The sequence below is a fragment of the Rhododendron vialii genome, chromosome 13a (assembly GCF_030253575.1).
Source record: "Rhododendron vialii isolate Sample 1 chromosome 13a, ASM3025357v1".
Taxonomy (NCBI): Eukaryota; Viridiplantae; Streptophyta; class Magnoliopsida; order Ericales; family Ericaceae; genus Rhododendron; species Rhododendron vialii.
Window position 1 is genome coordinate 25,755,384 of NC_080569.1, and position 22,999 is coordinate 25,778,382.

A 22,999-nucleotide genomic window follows, 5' to 3' on the forward strand; every position below is an offset into this window, starting at 1 on the left:
ACTCAGTCTTCTCTTTCTCTCGTCTCATCTCTCTCTTATCTCTCGGTCTCTCTCTTTCTCTCTCTCATCTCTCTTTCATTTTGGGCTAAAACGTACCCGCGAAGTACCCAAGGTGTACCGATGGAGTACCCTTGCCATACCCAAAGATACCAAAAGTACCCGGTGCGATTTTGCCGTACCCAGTACATTTTTTCCGTACCGACGCCGTATCCGTACCCAATGCGCGTACGGTGACATTTCCGGAGTACCCGTGCTTCATAGTGTGAAAAGAATATTAAATTTTCAATGACTAGTAGCAACAAATGAAGCCAATTTTCCACTATTTTCCTTTTTCAAATTCAGTTACTGCAGAATGAATGTAGACAGCACCTGATTGAGAGATTTCAAATGAAATTGCACTCGGGCATGTCAAAGTTCAGTGCGGTAGTTTTCTGGCTTAAACCACAACGAAAAATCAATACCCTTCTTCTTCAGTTTCTCTGTAGCAGGACCAATTCTCTCCAAAAGCTGCAATTCATTTGAGTATAAATTATGCAATCCCGTTCACCGTTACACAAAAGCGATGCAAATTTATATCACAGTCAAATTCCTACAAAAGAAACAAAGACTAACCTGGGCATGCAGCACGCCATTGGATACCAAGACAGATCTATCAAATACACAAAAAATTTCACCATCCATGCAGGAAACTACCCCACCAGCTTCTTCAACTATCTGCTTGAAGTGTCAATCAGACACAAGCAAAAAAAAAAAAAAAGAAGCATAAAATGCAAAAATTTGAAACAGCAAGTGAGCAAAAGATGATTATAATCCTTTGATCATAGCAACATTTAATGTAGATCTCTCATAGGCAAGAAGAGATTGTCAAAACTTATTTTAATACAGTAAGTTCTAGATAGAGTGAATCAGTTTATCTGTTAATTTAACTTTGCTATTCAGGATTGCCCCTCATAAATAATTCTTAACCTAAGCAGCCAAGCCCAATAGTTGAACTAACAAAAACGATTATATTGTTCCCGCTGTAAGAAACGTCATCTACCATTAAGGTAGTAAAAGAAAGTTTGAATGTCCTTTTGCGGTTGCAGCACCACAAGGGAAATGCCATTTCATCTTATCGTGTTTTTTGTTCTGCATGCTAGTGAAGGGAAAGATGATGTACTTGCAACTGTTTCATACAATACCGCAGTCTATACGTAAACTAGGTAGAATTGACAAAATTTCGAAAGACAAATCAACTAACGAGCATGATTGATTTGTTCTCAGGGGCGGAGCCAAGAATTTTTATTAGTGAACTACAACAGTAAAAATACCTAAAACAGTAAGAATTTTAATTCGCAACCGCCCATAAGCCTACAACAGTAGAAACATGCATCTTCAAGACCACCACCAACAGAACATCTACTTCCGCAACAATAAAATAAAATAAAGAACATCAAAAGAATTTTGATTGTGTAACTTGAAAGTGTCAATCCATGGTAAACATGTATCACAACTAAATAGTAGTTTGTGGTCATTTGAGATATAGTGTGAGATAACACTAAGATTGTAGTTCATGGCGGATTCGTTCACACCCATGTAAATGGATTTGAGAGAGAGATAACAAGAGTGGGTGAAAAACATCTCATTGTTTGCTCTCTAATTGGTTGCTCTAAAGAAACTTAGCAAACTGTGTGTAATTTGTGCATTTTGTGGGGTCAAGACTATCAAAAACATCCAAAACCTTAAGAGAAGTATTGGGCAAGTGACCCCACTTGCCCCATAATCCCTCTAATTGTTCTGGAAGGAAAAATCTTTGTCTAGAATCACTGTCTTTCATATCATCCTGCCATTGTTATCCAGAAGAGAAATCAGCAAAGATCAAAAAGTGACATTACCAAAACACCAGCAGCCATATCCCATGGTTTTAGACGATATTCCCAATATGCTTCAACAATTCCAAGAGCTACATGGCACATATCCACTGCAGCAGCACCTAACCTTCTTACACCCTAAATATAAAGGCGAAAAAGGGGGAGATATGGAGGCAGAGAGAATATTACATAAACTATCCTCCCATATGTGATATACAACAAAATCTACGACAACAAATTGATCCTATAGTCCTATGCATGTATAAGCACAAAAGCAAGATGTCACTGTAAGGAATCGTAATTACCCGGCTGACATCAGTAAATTCTTTGAATAAGTCAATGTTGGTAGCCCATGCATCATCATGTTCATACCCAAACCCAGTAACCAGAAGAGATTGCTCCACCTAAGAAGAACAATGAAAGAAGGTAAGTTTTAAAAGAGAAATTCCAGCTTGAAGTTCCACCGTAATCTATGCTCTTCTATGAGTATCTTCAACTAACCTTGTGTCAGTTTTTAGTTAATATTTTTCCCCTGACAACTCCTTTCAAGTTCGCAGTCACAACTTTTGGGGAAAACAGATTAGGCAGAGATATCACTACGAATGCCAACAGAGTAACAAATATGCTTCCTTAACATAATAATATTGGTTAATGTGATTAGCCACTCTGGAACCAACTGTCCCACAAGTTCTTCTCTTGTATCATCACTTCTTTTTATTCAAAAACCTTTCTTTGTTGTTGGGCACACATGCTCAATCAGTCCCTCTTACTACATCTACCACTGGACAAAAAGACAAGATATTATAAACACAAGGCAGCTTGTCTTCCAAGATGACTGATACCGTATGAGGGCAACCTATTAATATATAGCACTTCAACTCACCTTATCAGTAAGACTTGCATGAATTTTTTGCCCATTACAAAATGCACCTCCACCTAGAATAAAGAGGATCAAATATCTAGTCTGTAACTCAAAAATTCAATCTTGTATGCAAAAGAGCATGTTATATGGCTGCTTAGATTAAGCCTTCTTACCAGAAACTGCAGAAAAGACCCGTGTATTCCAACACATAGGTCCTCCAACAAATTCAACCTTTAAGGACAAGCAACAGCATCATCTCTTGCCGTCAGAAATAGATAAATAAACATACTTCATCAACAAAAAATAAACATTGGCCCTCTGTTTTACTTCTCTAGTACAGTAGCCCTTTGTACACTACCAGGTTCCATAAACTAGGCTTTGAACAGATAAAACAGCCAACTACTCATTGGGTGTTAATAGATAAAAATAGTCATAGGGTATAAATAAGATAGAAGTTGATTTATGGCTATAACTAGATGATTCTGGATGCCTTTTAGTTACATGAATACATCACCTTTTCACCTCCCCAAAGATATTTTTCCGTGCTCTTAGTTTTTCTGTTTGTGTATCTCAGGGTTTAATTTTCAATGGATAGCCCTTGACAGGCCTTCGACAGAATAACGGCAAAATTGGTCAGGTGTGGAGTACAACCTCAGTTGAGAAATTTAAGCTCATACTGGAAATTGTTCATCCATGCAAAAGCTATAACTCATTTTTGCTCAGAGCAACAAATGATTTGACCACTTAACTGGTTAAAAAGAGTGAAATGGGGCGAGCAATATAGCCAAGGGAAATAATACCCTTTAAGTGGTTAAAAGTCGGGATATTAATCTTGCGGTTATGACTTTGAACCTGACGACAACCATTTTGCCCATTTAATGTCAAAGGTTAGGTCCACACCCTATGTAAACCTCCTAGAGCACACTGATGGAGACTACTGGGTATGGTTTCTTTTACTGTAAAGGTCATCTCTATTGGTCACAAGACACAAAGTAATTAACATGTTTTCAACCAAACCATTTAATCGCATTTTTTGTGATTCCTCAGCCATTTTCACGAGAACTAATCTTCTGCCTATTACAGGATCAACGACCATATTATTTCATATTTCCTCTTGCCATCTGAAGGATCAAAAGAGAAGTACACAAGTTCATTTCAGAAACTATAAGTGATTAAGTACCACAGCAGCAGCAGCTGGTTTTCCTCTAAAGAGAACTCCCACAGAGACAGCAAAGCTAGGGTAGCAATGTGCAAAATTCGTTGTCCCATCTACATAGATAGCATAAGTCAGATGGCCAGAGGTTGGAAAGTCAGCAGCCATCACAAAAAGTAAAGGCAGAAAAGTGAAGTTCCACACTCATGACAGCAGAAGGAAACAATGTGGTGAGTTATCATAGAATTTTTAACGAAAGTCTAATTCCAAGGAACTCTAACAAACTATAATGAAACATCTTTAAATCAATTAAGTCCACAGTGAGAAGGAGTATGATCCATTGTGTAATAAGCGATCATAGACATACAAGAAAGATTTGGAGTGAGAAAAACCCTTAAATGTAAAGATTAAACTATGACATACCATCCGCTAGCCGATAAATCAAGTTTCTAATTACTCAAGATCCAAACAAAGATCCTACCCAGTCAACTACTATGATCAGTTCCTTAGTTTCAACCTTCATCCTTCTGTTTCTTCATCTTTTAAAATTTTCAGATCTATTGTCTGCATTCCATGCCATGACCACAAATGCACAAGAAAAATCTTAGAACCAAGCCACAATGAACAGCGCCTGGCCACGTGGAACTGTAATGATTGTATGCTATATGCTTATGTACAGTGTTCCTCATCTTCTTAGTATCTTACAAATCCCTCACTCACCTAACAATGCTCTGGCAAAATATCAAAGAACTGTGCACTCAATATGATTGATCAAATGGTCCCCGAGACGATCCTCGTGTGATACACTTATCGCTAAAACCTGTACCAATATGGGTAAAGGAAACCTAGACAATTGAGGAAATAAAGTTTCTATGATTCGAAGTCCATAACTTCGCTTGGAATAACAACCGTGTTGAACTGTGAACACTCGAGATTCCATTGAACATTACTAACTAAACTAAGAACATTCACTTGAGACTCAACAACTTCTAGAAGAAAGGGTTAAAGCACGCTGTAAAATTTTTAGGATAGTAACACTGCCAATTTAATTGTATCCAGAATAAAACCCCAGAATTAGTAGTCAAGTTATGAGCTCTAAGGAACTTAGTCAATAGGTTGTGAGCCAAACCTAAGGGATCTATGCACCAAAGATAATCAGAAGATGAATCGCCAATAAGCCCTCCCTCCTCCCCAAGAATAAGGTGATCTGAGAAGTTCTTTTTCACAACTTCTAGAATTGCAGCCTCACTCATTTTATCTGTCCTGCAAATAAATCCAAGTAGAAAACATCGAATCAAAAGGAAAGCAGGAGAGAGCGTGAAATTTAGACCAACAAATAAAACAAAACAAAACAGGAGTCACAAAAAAAGAATTTTAAATATAATATAAGAAAGTTGAAGTTGTATGCATATAATTTAAAATGAAGCTTTTAGTCTGCAGTGTCCATGCATCTGTTGGTCTCAATATAGGAATGAGGGCACAATATAAGAGATGTAGGAATCAACTAATTGCACATAACATGTACATGTTATGGAACCATAGATGATGCAGAAAACGTGCATCAGATAAGGCAAATCTCAGATAAAACAAAAAACAATAACCAAGGCTAGTTATCCACTATAAACTTTGCACTAGGTGAAGTCTGCGTTGCGATGAAAACAGAAACAAATCTAGGTTAAATGGTTTTGCATCAGCTAATCATTCCACACCACCAACACAAAAGCATTCCAACGCCTTGGCAGAAAAGTTTGGCCCTTAGGCAAAACTTGGAGCACCGAGAAGTTCCAAAAAGTAGGTGCACACAACAAGTAGGGACCGCCTACCTGGTATAAACTCTAACTTTGCAGCTGAAAGAGTAGATTATGATATCTCAGCTAAGTTTAATCTCCCAAATTATGCCTAAGACCCCCAGGAGACATCCAAAGTGCTGTAGCTGGTTATCTCATATGCCATAATACACTATCATGTTCGAACAAACCATACATCTTAATGTCAATAAAACGAAGCAAGCATAGGATCATACATCATGGAAATGAGAGCTTAAAATGTTAGTCTTACTCTGTCACTAAGTCAGTGAGTCCTTTGTAGGTAATTGTTCGAGGCTTATTCACGGCGTCCATCACGACCTGAACAAGAAAAAGTATACATAACTTGAGATTCATAACACTAAAAGTCAGTCTTGAACAACAGAGGCAGGATTAAAAACACATTCACACGCTCCATCTGGCTCGTCTTCAAACGAGCATAAGTACAAGAGTGAAATGCAGAATGAAGACCATGCTGAGAGACAATGGGGTGGGAAAAAAACATATGTTAAGGATATATGACAGAAGCAAAGGTTAAGTTTGACAATAAATTTTGTACAGAAAACTTTATAAAAACATTTGATAGAAAGAACATGAACATTTGATGTGCCAGGGATTGTTCCAGGATAGTTGCTGATATCAGAGCTTGCGTGAGCTCATGGAGAAATGTGAAGAAAACTGATGCCAATAGATTGCTAATTTGCTATGTATGCCTGGAGTGGCAAATCTCTCCTAAAGTGTTTGTTCCTAATGGCTCTTCTTGAATCTGGTGTCTTGGTATTGCTCTCTAGCTTTAATTTTTTGGTTTTATTGGCTCTGTTTGTCCGTTGGGCCGTGTGTCTGTTTTCCTAGGTTTGGGGTTTCCGGGTGATTGTAGTAGCCTGTTGTTATCTGTTCTCCTTCTTCTGTGGGACTGGTTTTGTTTTGCTTTGCTGGGGTATGCCCCTAAGAACCTATATCTGGTTTTGCTTTCAATGAACTAATTTACCGAAAAAAAGCTAAATAAAGATTTTAAACAGTTAAATGCATATGAGTATTCAAAACATGGGAATGCGTAGAAATTGGGAATATAATATAAATACCTGAGCACCAGTTGTAGCAGCAGTCTCAACCACTAGAAGAAGATGATTAGCGGGAATGGGGCCTGTTGATTCAGCAGCAACTTTTGAGTAATTTTTCTTCTGATTTGGAATTTCAGGAGATAACACAGCTTTTGTGCAAGAGGATGATGATGATGAGGGTGTAGAAGAGTTAAAGAACGGAGTATAAATTCCAAACCCATGCAGCAGGAGAAGTTTCTTCTTCTTCTGGGGTGGATATTTTTGACAAGAAATACTCCTACTATGTGCAAGTGATATGCTGATGCTGGGTATTTGAGAGAATAGGAGGGGGGTTAATTGGGATGAGAGTAGACACCTTCCCATTTCCATTGCGGTGAGTTGATCGGTACGTCGATAGTTGGATACTGTGCCGGCGCCACACGATTTCTGGGCGTAAAAGCATCCGGCTATGAGGCCGGCACACCATTTCTGGGGTTAAAAGCATCCGGCTATGATGCTCCCAGGCGGTTTGGAGCATCATACTTCCATTATTTCTGAGCCGTCGGATGCTATGGGTTTAATCTCATCCATTGATATAAAACTCCTCCTCTCTCTCATTTACCTCCTACTCCCGGTTACCTTTGACTGAAAATCACGCCCTAATCTTTTGCCCCTCCTCCCTCCCTCCTCTCTCTCCTCACGCCTCCACAGCCGAAAACTCCACGGCTCCCAAACGCAGCTCCACGGCTCCTCAGTAGCTCCCTAACGCAGACACTCCCAGACGCCTTTCAACAATGGTGGAAACCTCCATAGCTCCTACACCTCCTGACCTCCACAGCCCAGGTATCTCTCTCTCTCTCTCTCTCTCTCTCTCTCTCTCTCTCTCTCTCCATTGACAACAATGAGTTTGCTCCTTATCTGCCATCCTAGTGTTAAAAATGGGTTTGTAAAGCTGCAACTCTGTGACAGGGCCACACTACAACAAATAGTGGCAACAATAGCAGTCCTTGAGTTGAAGGACACGGAAAGAAGCGGAGGATGAAATTACAGCGTTTCGTTAAAATCTTCCATAGCGTTCCGCCCAAAATCAAAGCGCCAAATCTCTTTCCGCTCAAAATTCGTTCGGTGCGCTTCTGAAATTTCAATCGATTCCTTGATTGGCGCCCCACTCTATTCATGTGAACCGGTGTTACTCTCTTATGGATTCATTTCTAGTTAAGCTAGGGTGAATCGAGAGTTCTTCTTCCGCCCAAAGGTTTGTTCTTTTTTCTCTCTTTTCCAAAATCTGTACGTCATACGTGGTCCTTACTAACAATCACATTTTTTCCCTCTTTCGTACTCGGAGAAGAATCAAAAGCCATTGTTTGATTTTTTGCACCAGTTGAAGCAAAGAATCATTGTCCACGGAAGCCATCACCACCCGAAATCACTAATCCAGTGCTAAAAAACCCTTAAAAACCCCAACCCAGCCCTCAGAATCACAAAGTCTTTCATTGGCTTATCTAACCACATTGTAATCCCCTAGTTGAACCCAGGGAGATGCACCAATACAAGAAGAAATAAGCCTTTAAGTCCTGCCAAAGGTTTCTCCTATCCACAAAACCATTCATACCATACACTACAGAAACATAAAACCACTGCTGAGGATGCAAGAACTCCACCTTCGCAGTAATCAACTGAGAAGATCCCACCCAAGAATGATTCTAGCAACCTTGTCATTCCCCCTATTGTGAACAGCATATTGAGAGGAGGGAAAACAATGCCTAACAGTTGCATCAAAAAATTCTTGACGAACTTTAGATTCCACAACACCAAACATACAAAGCTTATGAAACTTAATGAAAGAGAGTACCTCCTTCTGCTTTGAGGGGTTATTGAGGCCCCTTATATCCACACACCTATTTTATTCATTTGAAGGGTTTAACCTTCCTACCCCCACCCTTAGTTCTACCACCCTTAGGAGTAGAAACAGTTACAATTGCAGAAATGGAAGCACCTGTGACAATAGTTTCACCCTTATCTTCTGCACCAACATCCAGCAATGAAGAAAACTTACTTATTCCCAACACATTTTGGCTTCTTGGCCTCTCACCTACACTAGAGGCAGGCACCCATCTACTCCTTTTTCCTTGCCCAAAGTAGACATAGCACCATTAAAGTAGCCTCCACCCTTCTCAGAAATAATCAGCTGGTTACCCATTGGAATACCACCATCCCTAACTGACTAGAATGCTCAGCTTGACCCACCCCAGAAGCTTCCTTAGTTACAGAAACACTCACGCAACCCAGATCCCTCAACTCCTCAGCATCTGGTAGTTTTGGTATGCCTTGAGAGATTCCATCAATAGTACCAGGATAGCCACCACATGCCCACCAGAAGCATTCTGTTGAATCAGATTCTTAACAATTGGAATCTGTACACCAGTATGGGGCCTTGCCACTACCACCATCTTGGACGGTCCCAACCCCTTGTAGAAGAGCTGCCACTTCAATTTTCTTGGGACAAACCATATCCACATGACCAAACCTATTACACACCTGACATTTTAGAGGTTTCCAAGGATATCAAATGCCCACATGAGCAACATCCCCATTCTAAAATCGCACTTCAACAGATTCAGGCATGGTGGAATTCACATCCACCTCCACACATGTACTAGCATAGTTCAGCCGCTTACCAGATTCTGTAAGTTTATCAGCATAGAGGGGCTTTCCAATAGAGCTAGCCACATAACCCCTTAGCAGTCCAGAGCTCAAGGGGAACATTGTAAAAGTGTACTCAAACAGGAATTTTCATGATCTCCTCCTTTTCCAGCTTCATATGAGGGTGCCAGTGCTTAAGCATCATCATTTTGCCCACAGAAAACCAAGGACCAGACTCCAAAAGTTTCTGTAGCCCACCCTCCTGATTGAACAGGAAGAAGAAGAAACCTTCATTATTATATCATACTTATGGGTGTTGTTTTATTATTTTAGATCATACAAGGTACAGTTATCTATTTTGATATTGACGTCTAGTTGAGGCTCAAGGTAATTTTCAATGTCAATTGTTGGTTAATTTGTTTGGTTGATTTGTAATTTATATGATTATGATAGCATTCACAATGCATTCATTTTTCTTATTGGTTTATCCGATTGTGTGTGTGTGTAACATTTTTACACGTGTAATTTATGAATTTGGTTTAAAGAATTTAACGTCAAGGGTTAACAGTGTCAACCCTTGCACGACACACTTTTAAATAGGTCGTTTAGTGTCAAGATATAAGACATGCTCAAGTTAACAGGTTTTTTGACATTAAGTCACGAACCTCCAAAGGATACAACTAAAAGTCTCGAACACGATAGAACAAATATATATTGATTCAAGTGGGCTTCAAACTATATTGATCTGTGCCGCAAAAGCTAGTATATATATACAATATATTGTTAAACAATTGTCGTTCATACAAATATTGTTTTGAAAAATAACCAAAACTGATGTTATAATTTGCAAATTATACCTTTTGCTATTTAGATACTACTCCCTCCGTCTCATAATATTTGTTCGGTCCGCAAAACGGAGACGTAAAAATAATACTATTTTGGTAAGAAAAGTTGAAAAAAAATTCAACAATTTACTAGATCTTGACGAGTTCTTTTAACTATTGAAAAAATTTTAAATTTTTTCTCGAAAGAAATGCATTATTTTGTAGTCCTCGTTTCGCGGACCGGACAAATATTATGGGACGGAGGGAGTACAATTTTAAAATTAGGCTTAGTTTTGTTTATCTGCAATTTTTACCTTTCATTGAGCGAAGAATATAGTTTAATCCCCTGAGTAAGTTGTTAAAAAACAAATTCTGCCATGTCTTCACTTTGTCTAACTTACGCATATTCTATGTGTACCATGGTTAAAATTTTAGAAAAGTAATCTGATACGCGATGTGGCATGTCCATACATGTCCTGTCGTGTCCTCACTTCTGTCTAACTTGAGACACGTGTATCCGTATGTGCTGTGGTTGACAACTAATTAAAGGAATCGGACATGCTAGGTGGCATGTCCTGCCGTGTTCTCACTGTGTCATGTGTCTCCAGAGTGTCCGACACGAATATTGAGACAATTATTTATGTCAATACTTCCTGGATAATATTATGTGGGTTAATGTGTTTTCATCTGCAGCGCTTTGGGATCAAACTCGCGGAACTTTGCGATTACAATGGAGAGCAGTATTGGACATCACAAAAGTGGAATTACAAGTGTTTGATGCTGCATCTAAAAAATGTTTCAGTTGCTGAACATTTAATGATTCGTTGTTGTGACTCCGACTTTTTTCTGTTGAGGAATGCAAGAGTGCTGCAAAAGATGGTTATCAGTAAGCCAAGAGGTAAGCAGAAGAAATATTTCAAAGCAGCTCAAAAGCTTTTAAGCTTCCCCAGATCGTCTCCTGATGCAGTAGTTATCTTCTATTAATAAAAAAAATGGACGAAGAGCCCCTATGTTGTGGCACACATAGGTAGGACCCTCCATTCTGATTGGTACCACTCTGTCAGTAAAACTGGTGCCTTTTAATTAGTCTACTTCTTGTTAATACTGGGTTTGCCCTTTTTCTTTTACGAACTGGTGGTTGCCACATTTTACATATTGCGGGCATAACGGATCATAACTCATAAGGTAAGGATTCTACTAGTAGTTTTTATTTCAATGTAGGAGAAGGGGTTGTGTGAGTTGCCAATTGAAAGAGTTGTTCTTTTAGTTCTACTTATGCCTATGCCGCTGCTGCTACTTAGTGTGTAGAAGTAACATGTAATTCTGTTTGTTGCTGCTAGTTGTTGACTATGCACTGATTTAGTTCATTTGTTTCTAGTAGACTGCTTGTTCTTGCGCTGATTTAGTCATTTATTTCTAGTATACTGCTTGTTCTTGCGCTGATTTAGTCATTTATTTCTAGTAGACTGCTTGTTCTCAACATGACAACATTGTGCAATATTTGCTTCTCATCTGGTGCATGGAGTAGTATGCATATACCATCGTAGGAGTTGGAGTAGGCTCGGTATTGATAGGCGTGGAATGCCTATAAGGTGATGAAAATATCGCAAAGATGGACCAAATAGAGATGCTTTATAGGCTTATCTGCGTCGTTATTCCTTACAATTTCGTGTTGGTTTTCAAATTCGTCCCTCAAATTAACAAAGTGTCGATTTGTCTTTAACAAACATAAAACTAAACTATTGAGTGAACAATCACAGAAAAAAAAAAACAGACAATGAACACATGATGCACTCCAAATATTAATGAAATATTTTTTGTTCTACCGTTCGATTTTTTTGATCGTTAACGGAAAAAATTAAGTTGTAAGAGAAAATCTTATTTACAGAGGTGCTGTAAACACAGTACTCCCTCCGTCCCCTTTTTAATGTCCAGTATTTCATTTTGGGCTGTCCTTAATAAGTGTCCATTTTGTAAAGTTAGTGGGTAAAAGTTGATACATTTTTTATTTTGCCCCTAAAAGTATATTCTATTTTGAAAAGTTAGTGAGTAAAAGTATAATGATGATGTTTCCATAGAGGGTAAGTAGAGAAAGTTGAGGTAAAAGTTAATGTGAAAGGTGTAATAATGATGTTTTATTAATTAGTTGAAGTTATGAAACGGGACATTTAAAAAGGGACTGATGATCTTTGATTGCGATGGCGAGGATTTAAGAGCTGCAAGGAATAGTGGATTCGTTACCTTTGTTGAAAAAACGCTATTTTCCTGTGACTGCAAGCTCAAGAAATTCGAGGTTGTATTTGAATACGAGCTGCGCTTCGCTTCGAATGTCGATTCGTGGACTCGATTCACAGCAGGAAATCGCGTGGAGGAGCTTTACCTTCAACTCTGGCTTGCCGACACCAGGTATGAGTTGCCACAGCTTTTGTATGACAACTCTTGGTTCAAAGAATTGCGTTTTTCACATTGTAGGTTTTTTTTTTCTTCTTTTTCTGGGGTATGGTAAATTGTGGAGTATTAGAAAACCCAATTACACAAGTTAATGGCATACCCCAAGCAAAACAAAGAAACATCAAGCAAAGCTTGAAAAAAGAACAGCACAAATCAAGACAACATCTAAACAAAAAAATTATGTGTTGTCAAAGACTCTAGCACGGACATTCCACAGGGAGCAAAGAACCATGTTAGGACTTGACTTTTTAACTCCTCTCTAGAAGCTAACACAACATGCTCGGCATCAATCTCACTTTGATCTCTAACTGTTAAGCAGTAGCCCCATAGCCTTTAAAGATTCTATTATTCCTTTCTCCCCAAACATGGTATAGGAGAGCAGTCAAAGCAACCTTTGATAACAAACAGGAAAACTGAGAACCCTTGTTGACTAATCATCCGGTCCATAATTTGGGGCAGTCCATTGAATGGGCAAGTAGGCTTCAAGTCTTTTTGCAAGGATTGCCAAAGTTGAGAAGAGAGAGAATGTTTTCTACAGCAGCAGAACACAGCACACACTGGACGTCCATAGCCATACTCCACTTAAGAAGTCTATCCTTAGTAACAAGCTTCCCCAGATTTGCTAGCCACAGTATGATGGACCGACGAGGTATAAAATGCTTAAACCAAATGATGTTAAACTAGTGAACTTTAGGATGTTGCTTTCGAATTTCATTCCAAGCTGACTTGATAGAGAACTTGTTATCAGGTGTGAAATTCCAAATAACTGTGTCCTCTTGAGATGGGTGAGGGATAAAAGTAGGAAGGGTGGCCCTCAAGATGTCCCTAGTCACAGTGTTTCGCCATCTTGGCCATTGCCAAGAGTGATCAGCAATTATGGTATCAATTTTAGCATGGAGATTTCTACCCAAATTGTATACAACTCTGGACCCAAACTTGGCAAAAAGAGGGCCAATTGGATGTTAGTTATCCAACCATAAAAATGAAAATTTTCCATTTCCCACCACATTAGTTATCCAAGGATGAACTAGGGATCTTAGATTAAACAATTTCTGGATTGTCCAAGAGGCAGAAGCAGGAATAGGGATGTTCCAAAGACAATGATCTTTGATTATGTGTGTGTGAATCCATTTCACCCATAAAGTGTCTGCTTTCAAGGCAATAGCCCATAAGTGTTTAGCCATAGCAGCCTTATTCCAATCTTTAAGGACTCTAAACCCCAATCCACCTTCATCTTTGGGAGAACAAACATCATCCCATGTCACTTTAGCACCACTAGACTTCATTTGAATTCCAGTCCAGAAAAAAGATCACAACAAAGCTTCAATTTATTAAGGATCTTCTAAGGAAGCATAAAAATGGTGCTCCAATAAATTTGGACACTAAAGAGGATAGATTGAATGAGTTGGGCACGACCTCCATAAGATAAGTTACAGTTGATATCAGAGCACAACCCTGATGTATATGGTAGGGGCCACCTCTAGAATCTGTTACGAGCATATTGATTGTACTGTACAAAGCTAAGTGTCATATCATGACCACAAGGGGAAGGTTGCTAGGCCAAGGAGTGCAACGAGGACGTTGCATCACAAGATGGAGAGATTGTGGGAACCCACTTGTGGCATAAGTCCCACATCGGGCAGCTTGGGAAAAGAAGTGTGAAATATAAGGTAAGGTTCACCAGCTACTGTATAACTTGAGGTTAATCTTTTGACCCACGTGGTTAGGCGAATGGTTAGCAGGTCAACTGGCGCGAGTCGTTACAACTATATTCCAAAAACGTGCCAACTGACCATCATACTCCTTGTTAGGCTGGTAGCTACTACAGGCCACATAGGTGACAACAATGAAAACCTTGAATGGAAGTTAGAATCTTACTATTTATCAAAAAAAAAAACACGTTAAAATCTTACCTTTACTTCAAAGTGCAGTCTGGAAACTGGATAAGAAACATGTCGAAACTCCCAACAATTTTCAATTGTAGCCCATGCTTCACTTTTCAGTAAAACGCAATCTACCTACTAGGAGAAACTTCACTTCAGGAGAAACAGAGGTTGAAGATGGGTAAAAAAAGGTCATTTTTACAACACATACTAATCAAAGAAGTTCAACCCCATCTGCATAGACAAAATGTTGTCGCAAAGAACTGTTGCAAAGCTACAAAAATAACAAAACTGCTGCAAGAAAACATAAATACAGTAACATTTCTACCACCACAGCCTCTGAACATAATTATGCAATGTTAACATAACTAAGAGAACAGAATCATAGCATGGGGCGAAGCCCTCGGAAAGCTCAATAATTTCTGTGTCAACCTGACAAATTCCTGTGACAAAGAACAAGCTGAGCATTTGTCAGAACGCCCTGACTTTCCTATTTTGATGACCATCTTCTCCAGAGCCACTGCATTCTGCAGCAAAAACTGCACAAGCTGAAGCCGAAATCCTGCGTGATAATCCTTTTAAACCCACAATCACAATAGTCTTTAGATGTAGCAACGGCGACAAAATCCTCTTGCTTGAGGTCCAGGGGTCTTCTCCATCAAAGTTGCAGGAATCCAGAAATTTCTTGCAAAATAAAAACTACAGGTATAAGGTAAGGAAGGTTACTTTGCATTCTTTTCTCAGTTTTCATGCACCGAATAACAGAAGAAAAAAATAACTTGTTTGATTGATGGTTGCGAAACTGGTTTTCAAATTATCGAGGAAAGTGGCCCATTTTCAGGAAACATTAAGATAGGTTTCCAAATTCTTGAAAAGCATTTCTGGTGGACAATAGGAATTACATATGAAAATGATGAGTGTTTTTCTTTTCAAACAGTGCTTTTATATCGATTCATACGAAAAGAGAAAAATCCTTTAGCAGGATAAAAAAAAATTGAACCTGATTTTACAAACAACAAACGGGGGCTACTGATGTACAACTTATCACAACTACCCTTTACGCAAATAACCAATGCGGCAATGCCAATCCGAGGCAGCTCTACGTTAGTGTGACTGGGTTCACATGGACAATAGGATATGTTGCCAAGGAAACGAGTGCCTTCCAGTGTCCTCTTAGTTTTCTCTCAAGCCCTCTGATCTTTTGGGTGACAGAATGAAGGCAACATTGACACGCCAATTGGAGTGAGACGTGTAAAATTAAAGGGGAAAAAAAGGAAAACGTTCTCAATAACAACAAAAAATTCTAGCAATAAAATCTAAGAACACAACTTCAAGACAAATCCATGTCCACCTATCCTTTCCGAATGGTTACAATACAGAGGCCTATGTTGGATTTTATTATGAGTTTAGATCTATTAATCTTTTTTTCGGTCAAACGGAAATTCAATTAGGAGTTTAGATCTATTAATCAGTTGGAAAGAAAAGTAACTGTCAAATGGATTACCAAATACACAGATCTTTTAAAGAGGGCAATGATAAAATTTTCTTAGACAACATACCTGCGCGTGGTGGTAATCCGAACTCATGTTTACAACTAATTTCTCAAGACAAGGTGAACCTTGCAGCAGGCTTACTATGCCAGGGATGTCCCATTTCAGGACATGAGAATTCAGTGTCAAAATTTTGCAGCTTGATACCAGAGAAGGCAGACCCTTCAATTCCCCATACGATAGAACCTTAAGATGTAGAGAAATCAAAGTGGTTACAACGATTTTGACAACATTCCTATGATGCTTTGTATGGAATAAATTGCAAGCAGCTTTTGGCAAGTATAAAATTTGCAAATAAACATTTCAAATAAATATGATTCTATTTCTTGTTTGACTATTGCACTTAAGTACAGGTAGAGGCACCCTAAGAAACACAGACAAATCTACCAGACTCAAGTATCAGCATGTGACGAGACACAACACGACACCTGCTAATAAGTGTCGGATACTTGTCTCATTTTTATGTCGTTATTTCTAGTCAAACAAGTTGGGAAGACACGAAGATTCCTTTCTCCAGCGATGGGAGTCATGGTAGGAGGTTAAAATGCAATCCTTAAGAGAGGGCCGAGAGGCCAGATTCAAATTTGGGGAGACACTAAGATTCCTTTCCCCAGAGATGGGGACACGTTAGAGTCAAAGTTGCCACGAGTAGTTTATGACTACTTATTTAGTGACTCTTGATTAATATCTACGAGCTATAACTACTGTTAACATGATTTGTGTTTTTATGTCAAATTTGACAAAGTAATGTTTTACATTTTGTACAAATTCTATGAGATCCACCTAACTCCAACTAGTAACATGTTTACAATGTTCCATGTTATCCCTAACGTGTCCGTATCCTAATTTTTGGAGAATGGGCGTATCCGTACGCCCTTGTCACATGTTAGTCTCCGTGCTTCTTACGAGGCAGCAATCAGTTAAAACTCAATCATTGTTCAAGTATTTTGTTGCCGATCAAAAAAAAATAAGTGTGCAAGTGTGAAACAAAATGCAAAGAAAGACAAACCTGAATGCACCAATCCCACAATTCAAGTTGGTTGACATGTTGAAGTCTCTCGAGAAGCTCTATCAATTGAGTACGCCTCTTTTCATGATCATATTCATCACTACATACTCTACCTGAAAATTTGAGGTTTACTCTAACCAGAGAGGAGATATTTGCAAACTGGAACTTTTGCCTTTTGAAATCCCCCATAAGTTCCAACATCAGAAGTTTAGGAGCTGAAATTTCTAGCACATATTGATCACTCATAGAATGTTGTATGACCACCTTTTCCAGGCTTGCTGAATTAATACTTCAACGACTGGGCCAGAAAACATACTTATTTTCAAGAACTCCAAAATTGGGCAACTTATTAATATTTTTTCAATCACTCCGTCACTTACAACTACATCATCCATCGAAAGACTCTTGAGCGATCTCCAGCTAATTTCACCACCTGGCGCAATAACACAATTAGTTGCGCTAAAAATCCTCAAGGATGAGTTGGTGAATAGAATCTGAGGCAATCTGTGGACTAATGGAAAGCCCTGGTTATGCAAATAAAGGTCTTCTACATTATGTTGCGTTGCAAACTGTATCCAAAGGTTAGCATCCATCTCGGGAAAATACTCATGACCAAAGAAGCAGAAGTCGAGCACAAATTTCTTGAGGTTGGAGCACCTGCACAGAATTAGGACGCGATTGACAAAGGCCACAAACTTATGGATACCATCTAAGTCAATCTCCTCTGTGTCTTAAAAGCAAGTGTTGATATGTTAGTCCAGAGGTATTGCCATCTTGTTGCTAATAAACCAGTTCGTACAACTTCTTCTGTGGGCAAGAAAGATAGGATGTGAAGGAGCACTGAGTCATGCAAGGCGCTAATTCGATCAACAGTTTGATTCCTTGGCCGCTTGGGTAGAGGCAGCATGTTATCCTCTTCTCCTTTGCCCTTTCCCCCTTCCTCATCCTCTTCATTCTTCTCGTCCTCGCCCTCCTCCTCCTCTTCTTTTTCTTCCGTAACGTAAGAACCATTTCTAACAGTGTCTGAATTATCAAACACAAAATCCATGGTTTCTACAGTATCTTTTTCCTAGAGAACACCAGGTGAGCTGAGAGAATCAGAAAATCACAATTAGAAATTGTAGCATCACAATTCGTCTAATAAAAGTAGATCAAGGTAGATTTGGTGCCCGAGTGACTTATAATCTGGGTAGGAATCTACAGGCTAAAGTGGCTTCTATTATTGTTGATAATCATTGGCTTTGGCCCAGGGGGAGGAATACAGTCACTAGAGAGATTATTGAGCATACACCGGTTTCTCTTCTTCCTAATACTGCCCGGGAAGACTCTATTATTTGGAACTTAAATGCCAACGGTAGATTCTCTGTTCAGTCTTCTTGGAATGCATTCAGAAGGCCCAAACCTCTGGTCCCTTGGGCTAAAGTAGTGTGGTACAAGCATGCAGTTCCTAGGTGGGCTATTGTGCAATGGTTGGCCATCCTGTGTAGACTTTCCACAAAGGACAGGTTGCAGCAGTGGGGTGTCTTGGTGGAAAACCAATGTGTTGTGTTCAAATGCTGTGGAATCTCATGAGCATCTATTTTTTCAATGCCCATTTTCATCTCACTTGTGGAGCTTGTTGCAAATGAAGTTTAGTTCCTTTTGCAGCCTTTCTGTTCTTTCTCAGGTGGTAGATTGGATGGTTCAACACCATACTGGCACTCTTTTCTTGAATCTGGTGGCTAAAGTGGTTTTTGCTGCTACGATTTATCATGTTTGGGGGGAGCGTAACAGACGTATTTTCCAACAGCATAGAGGCTTGGATGTGCGGGGTTTGGAAGTTCAGATTTCTACAGAGGTTAGAGCTTGTATCAGTTCTTGGAGAGGAGTGAAGCGAATAGGAGTTAATCTGGCTCTCTGCTCTCGTTGGCGCTTCTCTACTCGTATTTTTTTACTCTAGGTTTTAGCGAGTAGCTTGTATAGTTGTTGATTATGGGTGGGTTGTCTTTTCTGCTGTAGAGGTTCTTCTGAGCAATTTTTTGGCTTGGTTCTCGGGGGAATGCCCCTTTGATTTTGTTTCCTGTTTGTTGTGAATAAAACTTTAATTACCCAAAAAAAAAAGTAGATCAAGGTGTTGTCTTCTTGGTCATCTACACTGAATCACTGGAATCAAGCTTGAGAAACGACCTTAAAAAATATTTCACCAGATCTGATGGTGAATAAAAAATCAGTTTCCATTCGAGTGGTCAGAGACGGGGCCAAGTGCAAGGGTGGGGAGGCCCGGGCCTTCCCCAACCTTGCTACTTGCTAGAGCCTAAAATCACTGTATATACAGTGTAAAATATACATTAATTATTCAAAATGTACTATCAGCCCCTCGAAACTTTAAAAGATAAAATACAAAGTGGTTATACAGTGGAAAATAATTAGTCCCTTTCATGTGTATATGTATGTTTTGCCAAGTATGAATAGATAGTGACTATATTTGTCTTGAAGAACATTATTCCTTAGATTTCATGCTTGAATTTAAACTATATGTGAAAAAGACTTAAAGATTAACAACCATGTGAATATGAGGAATCCTAGATTCTAATTTTCGGCCTCCCCTCGATACAAGTCCTAGCTCCATCCCTGCGAATTCAATTTTGGAGGAGGTTGTTTAACCCTTGGTTTCCTATCCAATTTGTTAGATTTATTGGCAATTTCCAGATGTTGACAAATCATTGGAGTCTATATTTTTTTCTTATTTCATTTGGGTTTGGGGGGTTATTCATTTAGATGTTTTAGATACTCCGCCGTTTAATTCAAGAATTCTCAAGTTGGTGATACCATGTAATTGCCGTGGCTTTGTTGGAGGCGGGTATACGCATTTCATTTGCATTGGTCTTTTAACGCATCATTGGTTTGTATCGAGTCCAGGGATTTGCTGGGAAAAACCAAATTTATGTCTTAAGGCATGGTGACGGTTAGAACGCCAAATGAATAGAGTGCTGACTCTCTTGGAAAATCAGCAACCAGCAATTCCACCTCCAGCTGTGCAACAAGTAACCACAACCCCAACCAGTAAGAAACCTTGATCTAAACCTTCCCGCCAATCCACCTCAACAACAAGAACCTATTGTAAATGAAGTACGAGTAAGGGGTTTCCAGAAACTGAAACCGCTAACTTTTTCGAGGGGAATCGATCCTATAAAAGCGAATGAATGGTTAGAGTCGATGGAAAAAATATTTTTAGTTATGAGATGCATCAAAGTCGGAAAGGTTGCTTTGGCTGCATATAATCTAACCGGAGAGGCACAACGGTGGTGGACTCTAACGCTGAAAACTGAGCCTAGAATGGAATGAACCCGCTTCTTAAGTAGTGTTTAACCAAAAGCACATTCCCCAATCCATCAAGTGTTGGAATATTTTTAATGAAAATAAATATTAACTCCTCACCTTTAGTGTTTTACCGTTACAATATTAATGTAGTTTTGAAATATCGGTTACAAAATTAAGCGTATTTATGCTCTATCACTATCTCTATACTAATGGCTATTACTTCTATATATATGCGTATCTCATACAAGGGAATTAAAAGGAAAATAGAAAAGATATATACACATGTTCATAGAGATGTACACAGAGAGATACAAACATGTTTGTGTGAGTTCACATTCTATTGTCTATATTTTCTATGTTGATTGGGCAACTCAGTTTGTAACTCGTTCAAACCTCCCGGTGGTCGTGAACATCGGATGAGGAATGCTTGTGAGCGTTTGGGTTTAATCTTGGGGCTAGTACACTCCAGTGAAACCTTCACGAGGAGAGGAATATTAGCCTTAAGACATTGATTACACGACTCTCAATCTCACAGGCAACATCTTTCTTACTCTTAATATTTTCATATTGTCTTATTTCTAACTTGCTGTATTTCCATATATTATGTGCTCTAATTATTCTTGTGAAAAATAATATTTGTGAATAAAAATCCTAACATCAAGGACGGTAAGAGTATGGAATTTCAAAATCTAAAGCAAAGTGGCAAGATGACAGTGACCGAATATGAGGCACAATTTACCACACTTGCAAATTATGCCGAACATTTTATTCTGGTTGATAATATGAAGGCAAGAAGATTCGAGGACAGTCTTCACCCTGACTTGCGAAAAGCAATTAAACCCCTGAAGTTGCCAGCATATGCAGAAGTACTAGATCGGGCACTAATGCTTGGAATAAAAGAAGAAAATACTAAGCGATTTCAGGAGTCAAAGAAGCAAAAGGATTACGGTGGTAATGAATAGATGAATAACGGACATCTGAAAAGACAGAATGGTGGTAATCCCAATAGAGGAAATCAGAATCAGAACCACAGCCAAAATCAGGGTGAATTCAAACCACTATGCGCAAATTGTGGAACTAACAATATGGGAGAGTGCCTAAAAGGATCTGGAGTTTGTTTCCTGTGTAAAGAACCAGGGCATGTAAAAAGAAGCTGCCCGCAGCCCGAAGCTGCGAGCAAATGGAGAGTGCAACCTGGGAATGCGAATCCAGGGAGAAATGAGAATGTGGGACGCAACTACAATAACCAGAGACAAACAGGGAATGCGGCGCAAGGTCTGGTCCAAGGAAGGGCTTATGACTTAGTCCAAGAAAATGCAAGAGTTCGAGAACGTGGCGGCCGGTATGACACACTCTCTTGAGTATTTGGCCTCCACCCCTAACATTACTCATATACCTGAATTGTTTGGAGATAAGTTATTAGATATACGTTTCCTTAGTAGGATATACCCTAGAGTACGGTTCAGCCTCAAAGGTTTATGGTAATTTAGTAAGGGAAACTTAACTGTTATCTAATTACCAAGAACACAACTCATTTTGAGGTTATAATCAATTACCTAATTATTTAGTGAATTCAAGTTTGGAGGATCAAACTTCATAACGTCGGGAGACTGTAAAACCCCGATCTCTAAACATGTGACTACATGAACTTAACTGGGATAATTGACGCTAGTGATTATTTTAAAAGAGTAAATAAGGACGCTTCTAGATAATAATTTGAGGCCGTCGAATACAAAATTCTCATACCAGTCGGTCCTGCCCCAGCCCCCGGTGAGAGACTAACAAAATATAATCCATTTATAGGAGCTATTGAGTTTGGGTTCATCTTATGTCCTCTAAGTAAACAAGCAAAAGAAATTAAAAAGCCCCCCACTTTAGTTTGAATTAGCAGAAAACGCAAAAATAAGAAGCTCATATTTGTGCTACATAGCCATAAACTAACCCAGAAAATGTACTACCAATACTCATCGCAACAACTAAGAATTTTGATCAAAACAGGGATGGGAATAACACGTTATTTACGAAGGGGAATTGTAGGGCTAAAAATGTCACTTGATTGTCGGAAAAGGGTCGCCGGAAAATTGGGTTGCAGGTTTGGAAAAGAGGACTTTGATTGAGGTTCAACCGATTTTGATAAAAAATAAAAGAAAAGAAAAGAAAGAAAAGAGTAAGGTAGAGCCGCTTAGGGTTTGGCTGTTAGGTTGGCGTGAAAATAATGGCGGGAAAATGTAGCAAGGAGGGAAAAGGGGCTTTGTAGGGCTTTGATCTCGTACATTTCAGGCCCAACTGTGCTACCACACAGACTTTTTTATGCATATTGCGCACAAATCATTGTGTTGGGCCCAATCCAAGTCTCACACAAACTATCCAATTCGTTTATTAAATGTAAAATATTTTTTCAATGGCCCCCTTGAAAAACCACTTCAATTTGATACCTAAAAATACTCGATTTAATCATCTAACTTTTTATTTAGATTATTGGATCAAGCATCTATAGGTGTTGGATTGAGCTAATTTTTTTAAGGAGCCTTTGAAAACATTTGTTACATTAAATTAACGGATTGGATCATTCTTGAAGTAGGCCCCACATGATGATCTGTGTACAATCTTTGTAGAAAAAGTCTGTGTA

General features: G+C 39.0%; 2 protein-coding genes and 1 long non-coding RNA gene across 3 annotated transcripts; 1 reads left to right on the forward strand and 2 right to left on the reverse strand.

The window, feature by feature from the left end:
* Positions 1–303: 303 nt before the first annotated feature.
* LOC131313770 (phosphatase IMPL1, chloroplastic-like) lies at positions 304–7,197 on the reverse strand. Its single transcript, XM_058342274.1, has 10 exons — positions 6,753–7,197; positions 5,924–5,991; positions 4,995–5,128; positions 3,893–3,981; positions 2,886–2,943; positions 2,734–2,786; positions 2,156–2,254; positions 1,875–1,988; positions 613–714; positions 304–507 (listed from the first exon to the last, which is right to left on the reverse strand). Exons 1-10 carry the CDS (start codon positions 7,098–7,100, stop codon positions 409–411), a joined length of 1,164 nt encoding a protein of 387 aa, XP_058198257.1. The 5' UTR covers positions 7,101–7,197; the 3' UTR covers positions 304–408.
* Positions 7,198–7,338: 141 nt separating this feature from the next.
* Positions 7,339–9,914, forward strand: LOC131313774 (uncharacterized). The gene is made up of 2 exons (XR_009196309.1): positions 7,339–7,553; positions 7,680–9,914. It is a non-coding gene; the product is annotated as an uncharacterized LOC131313774 (long non-coding RNA).
* A 3,185-nt stretch (positions 9,915–13,099) lies between these two features.
* On the reverse strand, positions 13,100–22,750 carry LOC131313772 (putative F-box/LRR-repeat protein At3g18150). Its single transcript, XM_058342277.1, has 4 exons — positions 22,423–22,750; positions 17,071–18,158; positions 16,071–16,247; positions 13,100–15,195 (listed from the first exon to the last, which is right to left on the reverse strand). Exons 2-4 carry the CDS (start codon positions 17,314–17,316, stop codon positions 14,983–14,985), a joined length of 636 nt encoding a protein of 211 aa, XP_058198260.1. The 5' UTR covers positions 17,317–18,158; positions 22,423–22,750; the 3' UTR covers positions 13,100–14,982.
* Between the last annotated feature and the right edge of the window lie 249 nt (positions 22,751–22,999).